This window comes from Pristiophorus japonicus, chromosome 12 (genome assembly GCF_044704955.1).
Source record: "Pristiophorus japonicus isolate sPriJap1 chromosome 12, sPriJap1.hap1, whole genome shotgun sequence".
Taxonomy (NCBI): Eukaryota; Metazoa; Chordata; class Chondrichthyes; family Pristiophoridae; genus Pristiophorus; species Pristiophorus japonicus.
In genome coordinates this window covers 95,825,905-95,845,761 of record NC_091988.1, presented here as the reverse complement: position 1 = coordinate 95,845,761, position 19,857 = coordinate 95,825,905, and the positions used below count along the sequence as shown (strand labels likewise).

Genomic DNA, 19,857 nt, shown 5'->3' with positions numbered 1-19,857 from the left:
CAAACCTGAGGACTGGGAGAAATTTACAATTCAGCAGAGGAGGACAAAGGGTTTAATTAGGAGGGGGGAAAATAGAGTATGAGAGGAAGCTTGCTGGGAACATAAAAACTGACTGCAAAAGCTCCTATAGATATGTGAAAAGAAAAAGATTAGTGAAGTCAACCGTAGGTCCCTTGCAGTCAGATTCAGGAGAATTTAGAATGGGGAACAAAGAAATGGCAGACCAATTGAACAAATACTTTGGTTCTGTCTTCACGAAGGAAGACACAAATAACCTTCCGGAAATACTAGGGGACCAAGAGTCTAGTGAGAAGGAGGAACTGAAGGAAATCCTTATTAGGCGGGAAATTGTGTAAGAGGGATTGATAGGATTGAAGGCCGATAAATTCCCGGGACCTGATAGTCTGCATCCCAGAGTACTTAAGGAAGTGGCCCTAGAAATAGTGGATGCATTGGTGATCATTTTCCAACAGTCTATCGACTCTGGATCAGACCCTATGGACTGGAGGGTAGCTAATGTAACACCACTTTTTAAAAAAGGAGGGAGAGAGAAAATGGGTAATTATAGACCGGTTAGCCTGACATCAGTAGTGGGGAAAATGTTGGAGTCAATTATTAAAGATGAAATAGCAGCTCATTTGGAAAGCAGTGACAGGATTGGTCGAAGTCAGCATGGATTAATGAAAGGGAAATCATGCTTGACAAATCTTCTAGAATTTTTTGAGGATGTAACTAGTAGAGTGGACAAGGGAGAATCAGTGGATGTGGTATATTTGGACTTTCAAAAGGCTTTTGACAAGGTCCCACACAAGAGATTGGTGTGCAAAATTAAAGCACATGGTATTAGGGATAATGTACTGACGTGGATAGAGAACTGGTTGGCAGACAGGAAGCAGTGAGTCGGGATAAACGGGTCCTTTTCAGAATGGCAGGCAGTGACTAGTGGGGTGCCGCAGGGCTCAGTGCTGTGACCCCAGCTATTTACAATATACATTAATGATTTAGATGAAGGAATTGAGTGTAATATCTCCAAGTTTGCAGATGAGACTAAGCTGGGTGGTGGTGTGAGCTGTGAGGAGGATGCTAAGAGGCTGCGGGGTGACTTAGACAGGTTAGGGGAGTGTGCAAATGCATGGCAGATGCAGTATAATGTGGATAAATGTGATGTTATCCACTTTGGTGGCAAAAACACGAAGGCAGAATATTATCTGAATGGTGGCAGAAAGGGGAGGTGCAATGAGACCTGGGTGTCATGGTACATCAGTCATTGAAAGTTGGCATGCAGGTACAGCAGGCGGTGAAGAAGGCAAATGGTATGTTGGCCTTCATAGCTAGGGGATTTGAGTATAGGAGCAGGGAGGTCTTACTGCAGTTGTACAGGGCCTTGGTGAGACCTCACCTGGAATATTGTGTTCAGTTTTGGTCTCCTAATCTGAGGAAGGATTTTCTTGCTATTGAGGGAGTGCAGCGAAGGTTCACCAGACTGATTCCCGGGATGGCAGGACTGACAAATGAGGAGAGAGTGGATCGACTGGGCCTTTATACAGTGGAGTTTGGAAAGATGAGAGGGGATCTCATAGAAACATATAAGATTCTGACGGGACTGGACAGGTTAGATGCAGGAAGAATGTTCCTGATGTTGGGGAAGTCCAGAACCAGGGAACACAGTCTTAGGATACGGGGTAAGCCATTTAGGACTGAGATGAGGAGAAAGTTCTTCACTCAGAGAGTCGTTAAACTGTAGAATTCTCTACCGCAGAGAGTTGTTGATGCCAGTTCATTGGCTATGTTTAAGAGGGAGTTAGATATGGCCCTTACGGCTAAAGGGATCAAGGGATATGGAGAGAAAGCAGGAATGGGGTACTGAGGTGAATGATCAGCCATGATCTTATTGAATGGTGGTGCAGGCTCAAGGGGCCGAATGGCCTACTCCTGCACCTATGTTTCTATGTTTCTATGACTGACGGCTATTGTCATTACATCCATTGCTCAGCAGGGCCTTACAATTGATGTCAGGACCCTGGACCCGCCGAGAGCTGCTGCTTCCCAATGTCAGTCGGTGACCCCCATTTCAAAGTGTTCACGGGGGACACCAGGCGAGGTTACAGGATTGAGATCCGCTGTGAAGCTCCCCAGTGTCGAACAGCCCGCCTGCACTCATGGGTTAGGCCGACACAAGGGGGAATGGCCACTGGAGAACAGCTGGTGGCTGTTGAGCCCCCAGTCATAGGAATATAAGAAGAACAGTCCAGCAGGGAGTCTGTGTCTTCGAGAGAGGGCGGAGGGGGGAGAAATGAAAAAAAACCACGTGACATTTGGAGTCCTTGCTTAGACCATTGAGTACTTTGAACAGACCCAGGAGAGAGAGGAAGAGGAGGAGGAGCTGAGCAGGTCTGGGAAGGTACTTACTGGTTGAGGAAGGCAAACAGATATCTCATCACGATGATGACGGTCCGCGAAAGGGTCACAACAATCTGCTGGATGTGGTGTGTTCTCTCGATGGTGCTGTCAATCTCTGTTGGGTGGACAAGGGAAGAGCTTTAGGTACTTCCCGCCATGTGTCCCCGAAAAAACTAGCGCCCAAATATCTGAGGGAAAGGGCACACAGGGTTTTAACATTTAACCCCACGTGGGTCATTCTGACTTGGGGTGATCATGTAAAATGCGCCATATTGGTTGACCTCCGTTTCCATTCAAATCAACGGAAATTAAGACTGGGGACAGGTGTACAACAGATGTCCGAGCCCACCTCGCACGTTTTGAGCTATCAGCCAACGTCCATCTCCTTACCGACTTGTCCTGACCCTTACATGACCATTGGGCCCGACTTCAGCCTTTCCTCGCCCAGAGTTTGCTTTTTGAGGTAGTTTCACGGGAGCTTTAATTGATGCTCCCCACTTTTCTGGGGTATTTAGCAGAAGGTTTTGAAGCAAATGAGAGACTTTCTGGCCAGAGAGCTCTACAGTTGGCTGCACACCTTGTAACGCAAGTTACCCTGAGGGGACAAGAGCTCTGCTTGCCAACCGACTAAAGAGGCAAGGAACAACATAAAACCAAGAGAGAAGGCACACAAGAATGCAATAACTAGCACGATCCTGGCAATCCTGGCGAATGGGAGAGATACAAAGAACAGCAAAGGGTGACAAAACGGACAGTAAGAGCCATCAAAAGGGTATATGAAAAGAAATTTGCAAGCAATATCAAAATCAGCAGAAAAAACTTTTTAAATTATATTAGGAAATAAAGGTTGGTTAAGAGCAATGTGGCCCCACTAAAAACTGACAATGGTGCTATTAGAAATGAAAATAAGGAAATGGTGGACATGTTGAATAATTACTTTGCATCAGTGTTTACAGTAGAGGAAGAGGATACCATGCTGGACATCCCAAGGAAACTAATATTGAATCAGGGACTCAATAAGCAAAATAAGCATTAATGAAGAAAATAATGACAAATCCCCAGAGCCAGATGGTTTTCAGCCCAGGGAGTTCCAAAGTACTTATCTCACAAGTGCTGACATGCCCCCTCAGCAAAGTTTAAAGTCTTTGGTGTCTGTATTATCTCGGCATCTAACTTAGGACTTTGTTAGTTTGTATTATATGAATCTCTTTGGAAGTCTCCAGGCCGCTTGACTGAAGAGTGCAGCATCTTTTTTTATTAAAGTAGTTTACGTAATTTAACACTATTTAGGATTTAGTTCAGGAATTGTTCCTTTAGATTGGAAAATTGCACACATCACTCTGCTATTAAGAAAGTTGAGAGGGAGAAACCAGGGAATATAGACCATTTAGCCTAACATCTGTTGTCAGAAAATTACTAGAGTTAATAATTAAGGGTAGGGTGACGTAACACCTTGAAAGTGTTCAGCTGATCAGAGAGCCAGAATGGATTTGTAAAAGGTAGGTCATGCCTGATGAACCCAATTTAAAAAAATTCAAAGAGGGGACTAATAGCGGACACGGAGCGGACAGGGGAATGTCTATGGATGTTATTTATATGGAATTCCAGAAGGCATTCGATAAAGTTCCACGTAAGAGACTGTTAGTTAAAGTTGAAGCTCATTGAAGTGAGGGCAAATTATTGAGAGAGAGAGAGTAAGGATAATGGGCAGTTGCTCCAATTGGCAGATTGTGACTAGTGGTGTCCCACAGGGAGCTGTGCTGGGGCCTCAACTATTCACAATATTTATTAACAACTTAGATGACGGGTTAGAGAGCCACACATCCAAGTTTGCAGATGACACAAACACAGGCGGCATTGTAGGCAGTGTAGATGGAGGCATACAATTGCAAAGATATTAATAGATTAAGTGAATATGCAAAACTGTGGCAAATGGATTTGAATATAGGCAAATGTGAGGTCATCCACTTTGGATATAAAATGGATAGAACAGATTACTTTCTAAATGGTGGAAAGCTAGTAGCAGTGGAGGTCCAAAGAGACTTAAGCTTCCATGTACATCGATCATTAAAATGTCATGGACAGGTACAAAAAATAATCAAAAAGGCTAATGGAATACTTACCTTTATATCTAGAGGAGTAGAATACAAGAGGTTAGAAGTCATGATATAGCTATACAAAGCCCAGGTTAGACTACACCTGGAGCACTGTGAGCAATTCTGGGCACCATACCGTAGGAAGGATATATTGGCCTTTAAGGGAGTGTAGCGTAGGTTTACTAGAATGATACCTGGATTCCAAGGGTTAAGTTACGAGGAGTGATTACACAAACTAGGGTTGTATTTGCTGGAATTTAGAAGATTAAGGGGTGTTTTGTTTAAAGTTTTCAAGATATTAAGGGGAACCGATAGGGTAAAGAGAGAGAAAATATTTCTGCTGTTTAGGAAATCTAGGACGAGGGGACTAGAGCCAAGCCTTTCAGGAGTGAAGTTAGGAAACATTTCTACCCACAAAGAGTGCTAGAAGTTTGGAACTTTCTTCTGCAAATGACAGTTGACTCTGGATCAATTGTTCATTTTAAATCTGAGATTGGTAGATTTCTGTTAACCAAAGGTATTAAGGGATATGGAGCAAAGGAGTTCGGTCACAGATCAGGCATCAGCCATGGAGTTAGGTCACAAATCAGTCATGATCTCATTGAATGGCAGAACAGGATTGAGGGGCTAAATGGCCTCCTCCTGTTTCTCAGTTACCCAATGTCATCGTAGAGGTGTCAGAGTCTTATGAAGTTCCTAACTCTGCACTGTCAGAGGTGCCGCCTTTCGGAGGAGACATTGAGCTGAGGCACCGCATGTCCTCTTAGGTGGACAGAAAAGATCCTGTAGTATTATTCTGAGAACATGAGAGCTCTGCCAGGTGTCATGGCCAATATTTATCCCTCAACCAACATCTTAAACAGATGATTTGATCATTTATTGCATTGTCTGCTGTGTTTCCTACATTATACAGTTCAAAAGTGTTTAATTGGCTATGAAGCGCTTGACGTCCTGAGGACATGAAAGGCACCAAATAAATGAATGTTCTTTCTTTCATTCCATAACAACAGTAACTACAGCCTGAGGTCACTCCGCTGCTTCCTTGATCAGAGGCCCCAGCAGTTCCCATCCACCACCTTCCTCCACCTGGACAACTTCTCACTGACAACTTCTCCTTTGACTTCATTCACTTCCTCCATATAAAAGGTGTTGCTATGGGTACCCGTATGCTATGAGATATGTGGAACATTCTTTGTTCCAGTCCTACTCAGGTTCCCTCCCACTTTTTCTGGTACATTGATGACTATATCGGTGCTGTTTCCTGTTCTCACCCCGAACTGGAAAATGTCATCAACTTTACATCCAATTTCCACCCTTCCCTCACCTTCACATGGTCCATCTCTGACTTTTCCGTTCCCTTTCTCAATCTCCATTTCTGGGATAGGCTGTCGACCAATATATACTACCAGTTGTACCTCTCTAGTCTGGGACTCTATAGTCCGTAAACATCCCTGGTTCGGCATAATTCCCGGTGGGGCTGGCATCCTGTGCTGTGTCCTGGGGCTGGCTGCTCCTCTTCTCCCCGGTGCCTCTGATGTTGCCTCCGAGGTCAGGTCCACGTGCTGTGTCCTGGGGCTGGTTGCTCCTTCTCCAATGTTGCCTCCTGGGTCGGGTCGGCGCGCTGTGTCCTGGGGCAGGCTGCTCCTCCTCCGATGTTTCTTCCTTGGTCAGGTCGGCGCGGAGAGCGAGGCCCGAGTTTTTCAGCCGGAGCATGGCGGAGGCGTTCAGGAGCCCGAGCGCTATCATTAGGACCCGGTAAGTCTAGGGCCAGCGTGACCGCCGGAAAATTCTCTGGTCCAGCACCAGTCAGGTCCCAAGGGTGCCGGACTAGAGAGGTACAACCTGTATAACTCCACCGACTCCCACAGCTACCTTGACTACACTTCCTTCCACTCAGTTTCCTGTAAGGACTCCATTCCATTCTCCCAGTTTCTCCATCGCATGTGCTCTGATGATGCTACTTTCCATGCCAGTGCTTCAGATATGTATTTTTTCCTCAACCGAGGGTTCCCTTCCACCGTGATTGACCGGGCCCTCGACCATGCCCATTGCTCTGCTCTCGCTCTTTCCCCCTCCCTCCCAGAACCACAATAGGGTTCCCCTTGTCTTCACCTTACATCCCATCAGCCTCCACATTCAACGGATCATCCTCCACCATCTCCAGCGAGATCCCACCAACATTCTCATCTTCCTCTCCCCTCCCCTCATTCCAAAGGAACCGCTCCCTCAACACCCTGGTCCACACTTCAATCACCCCCAACACCCTCTCCCCTTCCCATGTTACCTTTTTGTGCAAGCGCAGGAGATGCAACACCTGCCCTTTTACCTCCTCCCTTCCCAACATCCAGGGTCCCAAACGCTCCTTCCAGGTGAAATAGCAATTTACTTGTACTTCTTGCAATTTAGTCTACTGTATTTGCTGCTCACGATGCGGTCTTCCTCACATTGGGGAGACCAAACCCAGATTGAGTGATTGCTTTGTGGAACACCTCCATTCAGTTCACAAGTGTGACCCTGAGCTTCTGGTCACTTGTTATTTTAACTCTCCCTTCCACTCCCTCTCTGACCTCTCTGACCTCAGCCTCCTGCACTGTTCCAATGAAGCTCAACATAAACTTGAGGAACAGCCCCTCGTCTTTCGATGAGGCACTGTACAGCCTCCTGTACTCAACATCGAGTTCAACAATTTCAGATCATAACCACTGCTCGCATTTTGTCGGACAGCAGCTGTTGCTATGACTCGGCTATTGCCATTTACAGCTCCTCTAGACCCATCCTTTGTTACGTTATTTGTCTCATTACCATCCCCTTCGCCTTGCATCATCCCTTTTGTCATTTAATCACTCCTGCCTTTCACCCTATCACAGGCCTTCCCTTTTGTTCTTTCCTCCCTTCCCCCCCTTTCCTGCCTCTGCACTTGCTTAAAACCTGTGACAGCTGTAATTTTTTCCAGTTCTGATGAAAGGCCACCGGCCTGAAACGTTAACCTGGTTTCCCTCTCCACAGATGCTGCCTGACCTGCTGAGTATTTCCACCATTTTCTGTTTTTATTTCAGATTTCTAACATCCACAGAATTTTTTTTTTGTTCAAAATTATTTCATTGGCTGTAAAACGCTTTAGGAAGCCCTGAGGTCATGAAAGACGCTATATAAATGCAAGTTTTTTTCGAAAAAATATATGTTTGAAATCAGTCATTAATCCGAACTCCCTCTCTCTGCTGGCAGGGAATCAAATTGTGTGGCAGGCATCAGGAGACCAAAAGGTTTTTTGAACCCCTCGGTGGAGAAGTGCAGTGACACACTGACTATCTGGAGCCGGTTACTGGCAAGGGCTGATGTCTGTGAAGTGAACTGTTATGGCAAGCCTTGGCTGGGCAGAAGCATTCTTGCCTCTGAGTCACAGGGAGTGGTTGTGCCGAACTGTCTTTGTTACCTCTAGAGTTGACTATTCCAACGCATTCCTGGCTGGCCTTCCACATTCTACCCTATATAAACTAGAGGTGATTCAAAACTCGGCAGCCCCTGTCCTAACTCGCACCAAATCCCGCTCACCCATCATCATCTTCATAGGCAGTCCCTCAGAATTGAGGAAGACTTGCTTCCACCCCTGAAGTGAGTTCTTTGGTGGCTGAACATTCCAATACGAGAGTCACAGACTCTGTCACAGGTGGGACAGATAGTCGTTGAGGGTAAGGGAGGGTGGGACAGGTTTGCCGCACGCTCTTTCCGCTGCCTGCGCATGATTTCTGCATGCTCTCGGCTCAGCACCCTCGCGGATACACTTCCTCCACTTAGGGTGGGCTTTGACCAGGGACTCCCAGGTGTCAGTGGGGACGTTGCACTTTATCAGGGAGGCTTTGAGGGTGTCCTTGTAGCGTTTCCACTGCCCAACTTTGGCTTGTTTGCCGTGAAGAACCTGCATTGGCTTCCGGTTAAGCAACGCCTCGATTTCAAAATTCTTATCCTTATTTTCAAATCCCTCCATGGCCTCACCCCTCCCTACCTCTGTAATCTCCTCCAGCCCCACAACCCCCGAGATGTCGGCGCTCCTCTAATTCTGCCCTCCTGAGCATCCCTGGTTATAATCGCTCAACCATTGGTGGCCGTGCCTTCTGTTGCCTCGGTCCCAAGCGCTGGAACTCCCTGCCTAAACCTCTCCACCTCTCTTTCCTCCTTCAAGATGTTCCTTAAAACATACCTCTTTGACCAAGGTTTTGGTCACCTGCGCTAATTTCTACTTATGCAACTCGGTGTCAAATTTCTATCTCACAATAGTCCTTGGGATGTTTCACAACGTTAAAAGCGCTATATAAATACGACTTGTTGTTGTTATTGCATGGATACGGGGAACTAAGTACAAGAGGGAGAAAGGAATAGAAGAATGTGCTGATAGGGTTAGATGGAGAAGGGTGGGAGGAGGTGTGAGTGAAGCATGAACACCGGCATAGACCTGTTGGGCCACAGAGCGTTTCTGTGCTGTAAAACTCGATGTAATACCGTGCCCTTCAATCTGAAGCCTGTGCCTTGTGCATACTCAAGCAGTGCCTTGACACTGCAATCTGTTCAAAGCCCGTTACTCAAAGCGCACAATGGCTTCACTGTGCCTGAGCTGTGCTCGGACAATCAGACCAAAGCTCACAGGGCTTGAAACTCGAGGACACACATACTCTCTGCATATTGATTGCCCAACTTCACATCCCTTTCTTAACGGGCTCTCCCACTCTCTGAAGGCTCTCCCTCATGGCCATCCGACAATAGCCTTTGAATTACAGCCTCTTCTGTTAACTGTTAATAAAGCGCTCAATGTTTCCCTTTTGTTCAGCAATATATATTTTTTCTCTCGGGCTCTCACTGGGGAATGGTTCCCGAGATGCCAGCTGCCTTCCCTCCCCCCTGGAGGTGGCAGAGGCAGCGAATGAGGAAACAGAACTCTGGGGACAGATGTGTGGGGGGTGAGGGGACCTGGTAATGTGGGACAGGCCAGGCAGGTGAGAAACCACACTGCGTGGTGAGGGCTGCCGCATTGCGAAGGTGGGGAGGTGAACATGGAGCAGCTTCGGACAATGGGTCAGTTTAGATTCTCACCGGGGACTTCCTATAACGTACGCTTAATGAGGACGGCCCTGGCGAGACAGGTCATGGTGGGGTTGGCAGGGAGAGTTGGCCAATGTATAAAACACCCACATTCTCAACGAGGCACTGCAGGCTGATGGGGAGTATCATCATTGGGCGCTGGATAATGTTCCTGTCAGACTGCTTGTCCGACATCCAGTTCTGGATGAGCAGAAATTTTCTCCAATTGGATATTGGGAAGACCAAAGCCATTGTTTTCACAAACTCCATTCCCCAGCCACTGACTCCATCCCTCTCCCCAACTCATGTCTGAGGCTGAACCAGACTGTTTGCAACCTCGGTGTCATATTTGACCCTGAAATGAACTTTCGACCACGTATCTGCAGCATAACTAAGACCGCTTATTTCCAATTCCGTAACATCGCCCGTCTCCGCACTTGCCTCAGCTCATCCGCTGCTGAAGCCCTCATCCATCCCTTTGTTACCTCTAAACTTAACTATTCCAATGCAATCCTAACTGGCCTCCCACATTCTACACTATGTAAACTAGAGCTGATCCAAAACTCGGCTGCCATGTCCTAACTCACCCATCACCCTTGTGCTCGCTGACCTACATTGGCTTCCAGTTAAGCAATGCTTCGATTTCAAAATTCTCATCCTTAATTTAAAATGCCTTTATGGCCTCACCCCTCCCTATCTCTATAATCTCCTCCAGCCTCCCAACACCCCCGCCCCCCCACCCCACCGAAGATCTCTGCCCTCTTGAGCATCCCTGATTATAATCACTCAACCATTGATGGTTGTGCATTCTGTTGCCTAGGTCTGAAGCTCTGGAACTCCCTGCCTAAACCTCTCCGTCTCACTACCTCTCTTTCCTCCTTCAAGATGCTCCTTAAACCATATCTCTCACCTGCGCTAATTTCTACTTATGCGGCTCGGTGTCAAATTTTATCTCATAATGTGAAGGGCCTTGGGAAGTTTCACTATGTTAAAGGTGCTATATTAATACATTGTTGTTGTTAAGTTGCATGGTCTGGAGGTCCTGTGCAGGCCGCTCAATGCTTTTAAATGGAAAAAAAATGCGCATGTGCAGAAATTTGATGGGGCCGCTAAAGGGGCCGTGCACCCCCAAAATAATTGAGATGGAACGCTGGTCCTGCTGGTCAGCAAAGATGAGGAGCAGCTGCCTCGGGCCATATATTGGGGTCGATTGCCACTGCCGTCGCCTGACATTAACGGCCTCAAATGGTGTCGGTAGCCTTGCCCACACCGCTCGGACACCGCTGCTCAAAAGCCCGATGGCTGCAGTTCTGATGAGGAACAGCACTGAAAGATTATGCTCACTTTCTCGGCCAGATGCTGATCAGTCTTCGAGAATCAAAGAATTTTACAGCACATTCAGGACGTTCAGGCCTATTGTCCTGCGCCGGCTCTTTGAAAGAGCTATCCCATTAGTCCTGCTCCATAGGGAACGGTAGCATAGTGGTTATGCTACTGGACTAATAATCCACAGGCCTGGACTAATGATACTGAGACAGGAGTTCAAATCCCACCGTGGCAGCTGGGGAATTTAAATTCAATTAATTCAATAAATCTGGAATAAAAGGCTAGTATCAGTAATTTGTAGCCATGAAACTACCGGATTGTTGTAAAAACCCATCTGATTCACAATGTCCTTTAGGGAAGGAAATTTGCCGTCCTTACCCGGTCTGGGCCTACATGTGACTCCAGACCCACAGCAACGTGGTTGACTCTTAACTGCAACGTGGTTGACTCTTAACTGCCCTCTGAAATGGCCTAGTGAGCCACTCATTGTATTCAAGGCTCACCACCACCATCTCAGGGGCAATTCTCGGGGTGGGCAATAAATGCTGGCCTTGCCAGCAACACCCACATCCTGTGAACGAATAAAAAAAAAACTGGCTCCTTCCCCCTAGCCCTGCAAATGATTCTTTTTCCAAATATATATCCATTTCCCTTTTGAAAATTATTATTGAATCTGCTTCCACCACCCCTTCAGGCAGTGCATTCCAGATCATAATGCGAAGTATCAAAAAAAAATCTCACCTCACCTCTGGTTCTTTTGCCAATTACTTTAAGTCTGTGGCCGCTCTGTGTCGAAACTCCTGAATTTGTTGCCAGTTTCAGGCAGCTGTCTGCGCACAGAAAAACTGGATCGTAAGTGCCCCAGGGCTCATCTGGGTAAATGTACCACCCTGTCTGACAGTGAACTTCAACCCTGGTTTGTGCTGAGTTCACTGATGTTAACTACTGCAGGGGTGGGGTGTATGCCCTTCGTTAAGAGTCGAGCCCTCTTTCTGCATATCGCGGTGCTATTGTCGCTGAGCGTACTTACTAATGGAGCAGATTAAATCCAGGAACCTCTCCTTAGGGAAGAGCGGGTTTTCCAGGCCTCGGAAGTACAGCTTCAGGACCCCGGCTACCGAGTTGATATCATGCTCGTTGTGATCGTCCACCAGGGGGTCCTCACCTGGTTTGTAAAGGAAAGGATTGGTATTAACACAAGGTTCAACAAGACCTGACCACTGGGCCTTGACCCTTTCACCTCCTGGAGGAGATACTTCTGGAGGAGAAGATTATCGAGTACTGTTCTGGGCCCCAGAAGGAAAATCTGGGCCTCGGTTACTCCGAGCTACCACGTCGAAACAAGCTCAATTTCCCTTCTCTCTCTCTCGCAATTTACCCCGCTGCCTGTGGGTAGCCTCCGGCCCCCATGATTTTGACCTGCCAGAGGATGGTCAGCGGCCTCTTTCTGTCCGTTCCGGCCTGTAGTGGGCCGGGGTGCTGGAGGAACTGGAGTGCATCATCATCCCCGGCAACCAAATTTTAATTTGCACCACATGTCTAAAGTTTAATTTGTTTAAGTTTGTCGGTTTTAGTGCCCCCGCCCCACTTTTAGCCAGGGGGCACTTGTATAATTTGTGATTTTGGTGCCCTCAAAAAAAAAACAAGGGGGCACTTGATTGAAAGTTTTTGGAATGTGACCCCCCCTTTGACCAGGGGGCATTTGATTATTGGTTCTACAAAAAGAGTTGTAGTGGGCCAGCAGGATGGGATGCTAGTGAGGTCCGGGAGTTAAAACAGCCCCGCCTCAAGCCGATGATGTAGCACTGAGTTGATGTTCGCCTTGCCCTCATCCCACTTCCCCCACCACCAGCGCCTGAAACCCGCTCCCAGTTAAAATCCACCCTCCCAACAGTAGCCTTTACTAAGGCCAAGGCCCACAGCACAGGACATCAGCAAGGATCAAGAGTAAAATAGTCAAGATCAATCAGGAAGTGCTGACTGGGTAACGCAATCTTGGGTTTTGAGAAAAGGTGGACCGGGATCAGTAGTTTAGTGTTAATATTCCAGTAATTAAGTCACGTCTGGTATTTGAGTAGATTCATTACTGTTTTAATGTCGCGGTATGTGAGTGGAGAACAAATAAAACCAGTACACCCAGGGAGACTGGCAGTTCCCTGGTCCGGCCACCTGACAATGGGTTAATACAGGAGATCTCGGCAGGGCAAGTGCTTATTTCACTTTTCTTTTCACTCAAATACCCAAGGGCTTTATTCTAGGTGAGTGGGTAATTGTACAGTTTGTCTAAAACTAATTTACTAACAAAATCAAACACTCATTAAAACTCTATTAAGATGTGCGATCTCCCTCGATGTCAGTTAATGTACCGTATGTGAAGCTTTGCTTGCAAAACTGTTGCCGTGTCAGTGAAACAGAAGCTCTCGACGTACCACCAACACCCGCTGTGTCTGCATTATTCTGGGGCCTGATTAAACTGCCAGGCTTCTGCCACTGTTCCACCTCTATCTTGATTACAATTAGATATACAGCCCAAAGACAGAGAGAGAGAGACACGGAGACAGAGAAAGAGAAAAACTGAAGGTCCGATTTTAGCCTAACCTGTCCAGCGAGAACATTGAAGTCCGCTGAAGTGAATTGGGCGGGTATAAATTGAGCTTCCGACCCAACCCCATCTCATTCTCACCTGGATGGGTTCGGTTAAAATTGTGGCTTTGAGACAGTGAGAAAGACCGAGACAGAGGGAGAAACACACAAAAACAGAGACACAGAAATGGAGAGAGACACAGAATGAGAAAAACTGAGAGAGATAATGGGCCATAAATTGGGGCCTCTCCGGGTGTGTACGATGTGCGCCGATACCCGAAGAGGTCCCGCAAGTTCCGGCATGCGCCTAAACCTGGCACTTGCGATCTGCCAATATTTCTTTTGACAGATCGTATGAATGCGAAAGTAAAGGGTCTACCCGATTGGAGAGTTGGGCTATTTGCCCACCTCCTACCCAGTGAATGTCCTTAAAACTCTTACGCCTGGCAAAAGCAGGTGTAAGGCCTGGTTTTACTAGCGTAAGAGTTTTATAAGATTAAAATAAATACATTTTATGAATAATTTTTATATTAAAAACACTGTCCATTAAGGTAAGTTTATTTTTAGCACTATTAAAATATATTTTTAAAAATTTCAAAAAAAAATATATTTTTTCTAAAACATTTAATTCAATTTCTATTAATTTTAAATAAGTGAGGCTTTTTTTTATTCATGTAAAGTGTTTTCTTTGTTTTGGGTGGCATTCCCATTCATAGTAATAGCAGCTCCGTACAACAAGACTGTGGAGTTAAAACAATCGGGGGCGCGGCCTATTCAAATTAACTTTAAATGACAGGTCTTGTGGGCGGGACTATTTTCTGAACGTAGTCACAGGCTTTGTGCGTGCAGTGTTCCTGGGCGGCGTGACGTCATGCGCTGCCCAGGACTCTGCCGGTTCAAACCGGAAGTCTCCGTGTGCGCAGCGACTGTGGGAGGGTACGGATCGTATTCGGTGGTCGGACGGAGGCTTGCGTCCGCGGGAAACTTCCGACCGCAATTGTTGGTCCAAAAACTGAAAGAGCGACTGAAACAGAGAGGAAGCGGGAGAGAGTGAGAATGAGAGAAAACCTGAGAGGCACAGAGTAACCCCTGAGCCACGTGTGTGTTACCGGCCCAGGATATGCCCACATGAGCATTGGTAGGCTCCAAGTAACCAGGAGCCACAAGAGGAATAAACCTGAGCCACACACGAATCGGCACTGGACCCAAGGTAACGCTGAGTCACACACACCAGGTCGCCAACTGTGGTTGGACGTATTTCTGGTGGCTCGATCACGTGATTGATCACATGGCCACGGTCACTTGATGATTGGTCAGTGAAAGTTGGGTCACCTGTAGTTCATTGTACCCACAGAACCAGACCCAGCAAGAGGCAGTGTCCTCAAGGGGGGGTGGGGGGGGGGGGGGAAAGAGATTAGGAAAAAAAAAATGCTGATTTGTGCCCTCGGGTCCTATAGTCATGGACAGAATGAAATAATTATATTATTTTTAAAAATTTATATTTTAAGTTTGTATATTTAGTGCTGATCATTTATGCTGAAAGTCAACAATAGTATCAATACAATTAGAACAGTGTACAGTTAGGCAATTGCCAAACATAATTATTTCCACAATAACATTTTATAAATGGTTCTGGCTTTAATGCAAGTAATGCTGCAACTCGCTAATTCTATAAATCCATAAACTGTCGGAACTACTTCACAAATTAGATTGCGAGCATGTTTATTTGTGGTGGTATAAATAGAAGACATTTCATGCATTGATTTACTTGCTGAAATGGATCAAGTCCGTTGATTGGAGCTCGCTGTGAAACGTCCTCCGATATGCTATTTTTCCCCATTCAGTGAGGCCCAGTAAATGCAGTGTATTTGCCCCACCTGCCCTTGTCAGCTGCACCGACCAGGAGCAGAAGCAACCTGCAAAGTCTGGTCGGTGCCCTGGTCATTCACAGAGTTGGGATTTCACTTTGACTGGGCAGCATGCGATCCCGCACCTTCGCTTTGAAAAGGCGTTTCGGAGACTGATGGTGACCTGCTCCTTCATTACAGATAAAGATGGACGCCATGAAATATGCAGGGACACGCCAGTCTGGAACATAAAGTCCAAATCCCCAAGTGCAAACTCTGCTTCCCTATGATTCTTTTCCTGGGTTGCTCGGGTTAGTGTCCGGGAGATGATCCTCAATTCCTGGAGATTCCCAGAAAATCTGGGAGGTCTGGGATTTGGAACCCTAGCCACACAAAACATTACTACACCCATCATTATCATAGGCAGTTCCTCGGAATCGAGGAAGACTAGCTTCCACTCTAAAAATGAGTCCATTGGTGGTTGAACAGTCCAATACGAGAACCACTGTCCCTATCACAGGTGGGACAGATAGTCGTTGAGGGAAGGGGTCGGTGGGGAGTCTGGTTTGCCGCACGCTCTTTCCGCTGCCTGCGCTTGATTTCTGCATGCTCTCGACGATAAGACTCGAGGTGCTCAGCGCCCTCCCGAATGCACTTCCTCCACTTAGGGCAGTCTTTGGCCAGGGACTCCCAGGTATCAGTGGGGATGTTGCACTTCATCAGGGAGGCTTTGAGGGTGTCCCTGTAATGTTTCCTCTTCCTACCTTTGGCTCGTTTGCCATGAAGGATTTCCGAGTAGAGCGCTTGCTTTAGGAGTCTCGTGTCTGGCATGCGAACAATGTGGCCTGCCCAGCGGAGCTGATCAAGTGTGGTCAGTGCTTCAATGCTGGGGATGTTGGCCTGGTCGAGGACGCTAACGTTGGTGCGTCTGTCCTCCCAGGGGATTTGTAGGATCTTGCAGAGACAATGTAACCCTAGCCACACGAGACGTTACTAGACCCAATGTAACCCTCAGGCAAACATGAGCTGCAGTGAATCATTCGAATAAATATCATTAGCAAAGACATATATTCTTCACGTATATTTACTTAAATGTTATAACACAGAATCAGTGGTGTATCGAGATTGCCGGTGCAGAAAAGCTTTAACGACATGAAAGGCAACAGCACCTTGGTTCTCCCAAACTAACCTCTCTCAAAGGCGTTCTTGATGTCATTGACTTCACTCTGAGAGCCAGGAACTCGGAAAATACCCTGTTGTTGTAAACCTAAAAATGCAACAGACATTTAAACAAATTGTTGACTACGAAATCCAAAAGTGCTGCTGCTCGGCCCAATCAGCCCAGCGGGACGTTGTATTAAATCAATCTTATCAACTGTGCACAGCAACACTTTTATAGCATGACCCAAGGGGGCCAAAATTGCCCCTCTCTATAAGGCCTGAAAGTGCCAGCCATGAGCTGGTGAGGACTGGCCGCTGAGTTGCCGTGGAGGGGCTGCCATTTTGAACATCGCTCTCTAGTTTTGGGGCCGTGTAGGGGACCGCTCTGCCCGTTTTCCCACCACTTCATGCACGCACCGACCCTTACCGACCGACGGTGACCCCTTTCCGAAATTGCCCCGTGGGAAATTGCCCCATTCGTACATTGCCCCACTGTCAGTCAGTGCCCCCGACAACCTTTCCTGTCGGTGCCCTTTCTGTGGCTTGGCAGCGCGGCCGCCCTTAAAGAGGAGGTGGCACTGACGGCGACTCCATGTTATTTTTTATTGTCGGCCGACTGCCAGGTCGGGCCGACAATTATGGCCGTGGGTTCGGCCAGCTGCCAACAGACAGCCTGGAACCTCCTTTTGGATGCCAGACCACTGGCCTGGCCGAAACCCTCCCTGGTGGCCCAGTGTTTGCCACTAAAGTGGCAGAGTTCGTAGCGGCCCTGATGACCCGCCCCAAAAACCCCACAAAGTGCTGAATTTCTCCGATTGTCCGCCCCACGCGTTTCATCTGTTTGTATTTATTTGAAGTGGATGTTCCTCATTTCTGAATCCAATCTGGAGTAAGCTCAATGGCACCACGATTTCTGGAGAGCTTGACAGAACAACCGATTACTACTGAATAGCAGATTCATCTGTAGCGACTTAGCCAGTCTCAACCGGGACATCATTTGGGACACAACTATTGGCCTCAGTGCCTGGGACAGCCAGGGTTCCTGCTCCTGATTACTATGCAGTGGCCTCTGCTGGACACTATGTATGTGTGAGGACAAGTCCAGGTAACTTGGAGCCACATGGACATTGTTGTTTGGTTCAGGCGAGCCTGAACCACATGTCAAGCTGGTGGCCATCCCCAGATCTCCCTCAGCCACACAAACTGTTGCTGGATCTCAGGCAGCCAGGGCTGGTTGTGGTTAAGGAGCCTGCTGACACTCACTGCCGGTCTCACACACGAAGAATTGGTGAGGTACTGGAGGGGATCCATGGATTGGGACTCCCAGCAGAAATGAGCCCATTCAGGACTAGGAGGGGACGGGAGAGAAACACTGTTGTAAGTAATGACTATGAATTACCATAGAGATTGATGAATCGAATACAGCTCTCCACCACAAGTGGGATGGGTTGTCCAGAATCCTGAAACAGAAGATAAGAAAGAAGTTGTCAGGAAATGGGAGAGTGCAGAGCAAGAACCCAGACAGCCATGGACAGACCGGGAGGTGAATGCACGGCACAGATCAGAGGCACGCTGGGCCCTTACGCTGAAACTTTCCTCTCGTTATCTGAACCCAAGGTTAGCTCTCAGGCAATTCATTGCCATTAAAATTAATCCGAGAACAACACTGAAAAAGCTACAGCGATCAGTCACACAAACGATTGGTTCAGAAATGAGTAGTCATAGCAACAGCCACACCCACCGCCCCTCATCCTTCCTTCATAGTTCTCTCTACACCGCCCCATCAAACACTCCCAGGGCAGGTACAGCACGGGTTAGATACAGAATAAAGCTCCCTCTACAGTGTGTTCTCTCTACACTGCCCCATCACAGAATAAAGCTCCCTCTACAGTGTGTTCTCTCTACACTGCCCCATCAAACACTCCCAGGGCAAGTACAGCATGGATTAGATACAGAGTAAAGCTCCCTCTACACTGCCCCATCAAACACTCCCAGAGCAGGTACAGCACGGGTTAGATACAGAATAAAGCTCCCCCTACACTGTCCCATCAAATAGTCTCAGGGCAGGTACAGCATGGGTTAGATACAAAGTAAAGCTTCCCCTACACTGTCCCATCAAACACTCCCAGGGCAGCTACAGCACGGGTTAGATACAGAGTAAAGCTCCCTCTACACTGCCCCATCAAACACTCCCAGGGCAGGTACAGCACGGGTTAGATATAGAGTAAAGCTTCCCCTACACTGTTCCATCAAACACTCTCAGGGCAGGTACAGCATGGGTTAGATACAAAGTAAAGCTCCCTCTACACTGTCCCATCAAACACTCCCAGGGCAGGCACAGCACAGGTTATAAATGTACCACAGGTCTCTCTGAACTGTCCTAACAATATGCCTCCACCCTATCCTCAGAAATGTGTGATTGGTTTTTAATTTTCCGTATCAGACACCTTTGAAGTGAGATTTGCAAATTCGGAGTAGCTTTGTGCCGTGTGCATATGCTCACTGGGAGCTGCTGGGAGACTAATTTCACACACACTTGTGCTGCCAGCAACACTGGAGGCTCAATCAACAGTTATGCTTGGATTGGAACCATGGTGCTGGAGGTGAAAGGATAATGTCTCACCCAGTATACCAACAGTAGATGCCTTTACGGGGAAACTAGATAAACACATAAGGTTGAAAGGAATCGAAGGATATGTCGATGGGGTGAGATGAAGTAGGGAGGGAGGAGGTTTGCGTGGAGCATAAACACCGACACGGACCTGTTGGGCCAGATGCCTGTTTCTGTGCTGTAAATTTTATTTAACCAGTGCCTCCAAGGTTTGTAATTTCTTCAAAAGGAAGAAAAAAAGTGTACATTTATATCGGATCTTCCCCATGCTTAGAACGTACTGAAGCATTTCCCAATAAATTACTGTCGAGATGCAGTTACTGTTGTTATGCAGGAAAAGTGTTTCATTGAGAAGAAGAGAAAAAGTCTAAATGCACCATCATTATGAGACACCTCATATTCCCTGCCAAAGTGCGACGTGTCCCGAGTTAGCTGATACCAGTGTGGGGGCGGAGTGTGGTGAAGGTACGACATCTGACCAGGGCTCTTAGAATTTTCGGATCATACAGCACAGAAAGAAGCCATTCGGACCCTCGTGCCTGTGCCGGCTCTTTGAAAGAGCTATTCACTTAGTTACACTCCCTGCTCTTTCCTCATCGCCCTGCAAATATTTATCCAATTCCCTTTATTATTGAATCTGCTTCCACCACCCTTTGAGGCAGGGCATTCTAAATTATAACAAATCTCTGCATTTAAAATAAATTCTTCCCATCTTGCCTCTGGTTCTTTTGCCAATTACCTTGAACCCGTGCCCTCTGGT

The 19,857-nt window shown here is 47.2% G+C and overlaps 1 protein-coding gene across 1 annotated transcript in view; it reads right to left on the bottom strand.

The window, feature by feature from the left end:
• Window positions 1-19,857, bottom strand: part of srgap3 (SLIT-ROBO Rho GTPase activating protein 3) — a 296,153-nt gene that overhangs the window by 25,431 nt on the left and 250,865 nt on the right. Inside the window, exons 13-16 of the mRNA XM_070895763.1 lie at window positions 17,886-17,946; window positions 16,515-16,592; window positions 11,926-12,060; window positions 2,410-2,515 (exon numbers count right to left, since the gene is read on the bottom strand). Of these exons, the coding sequence (XP_070751864.1) occupies window positions 2,410-2,515; window positions 11,926-12,060; window positions 16,515-16,592; window positions 17,886-17,946 (380 nt within the window). The remainder of the gene's footprint in view (window positions 1-2,409; window positions 2,516-11,925; window positions 12,061-16,514; window positions 16,593-17,885; window positions 17,947-19,857) is intronic.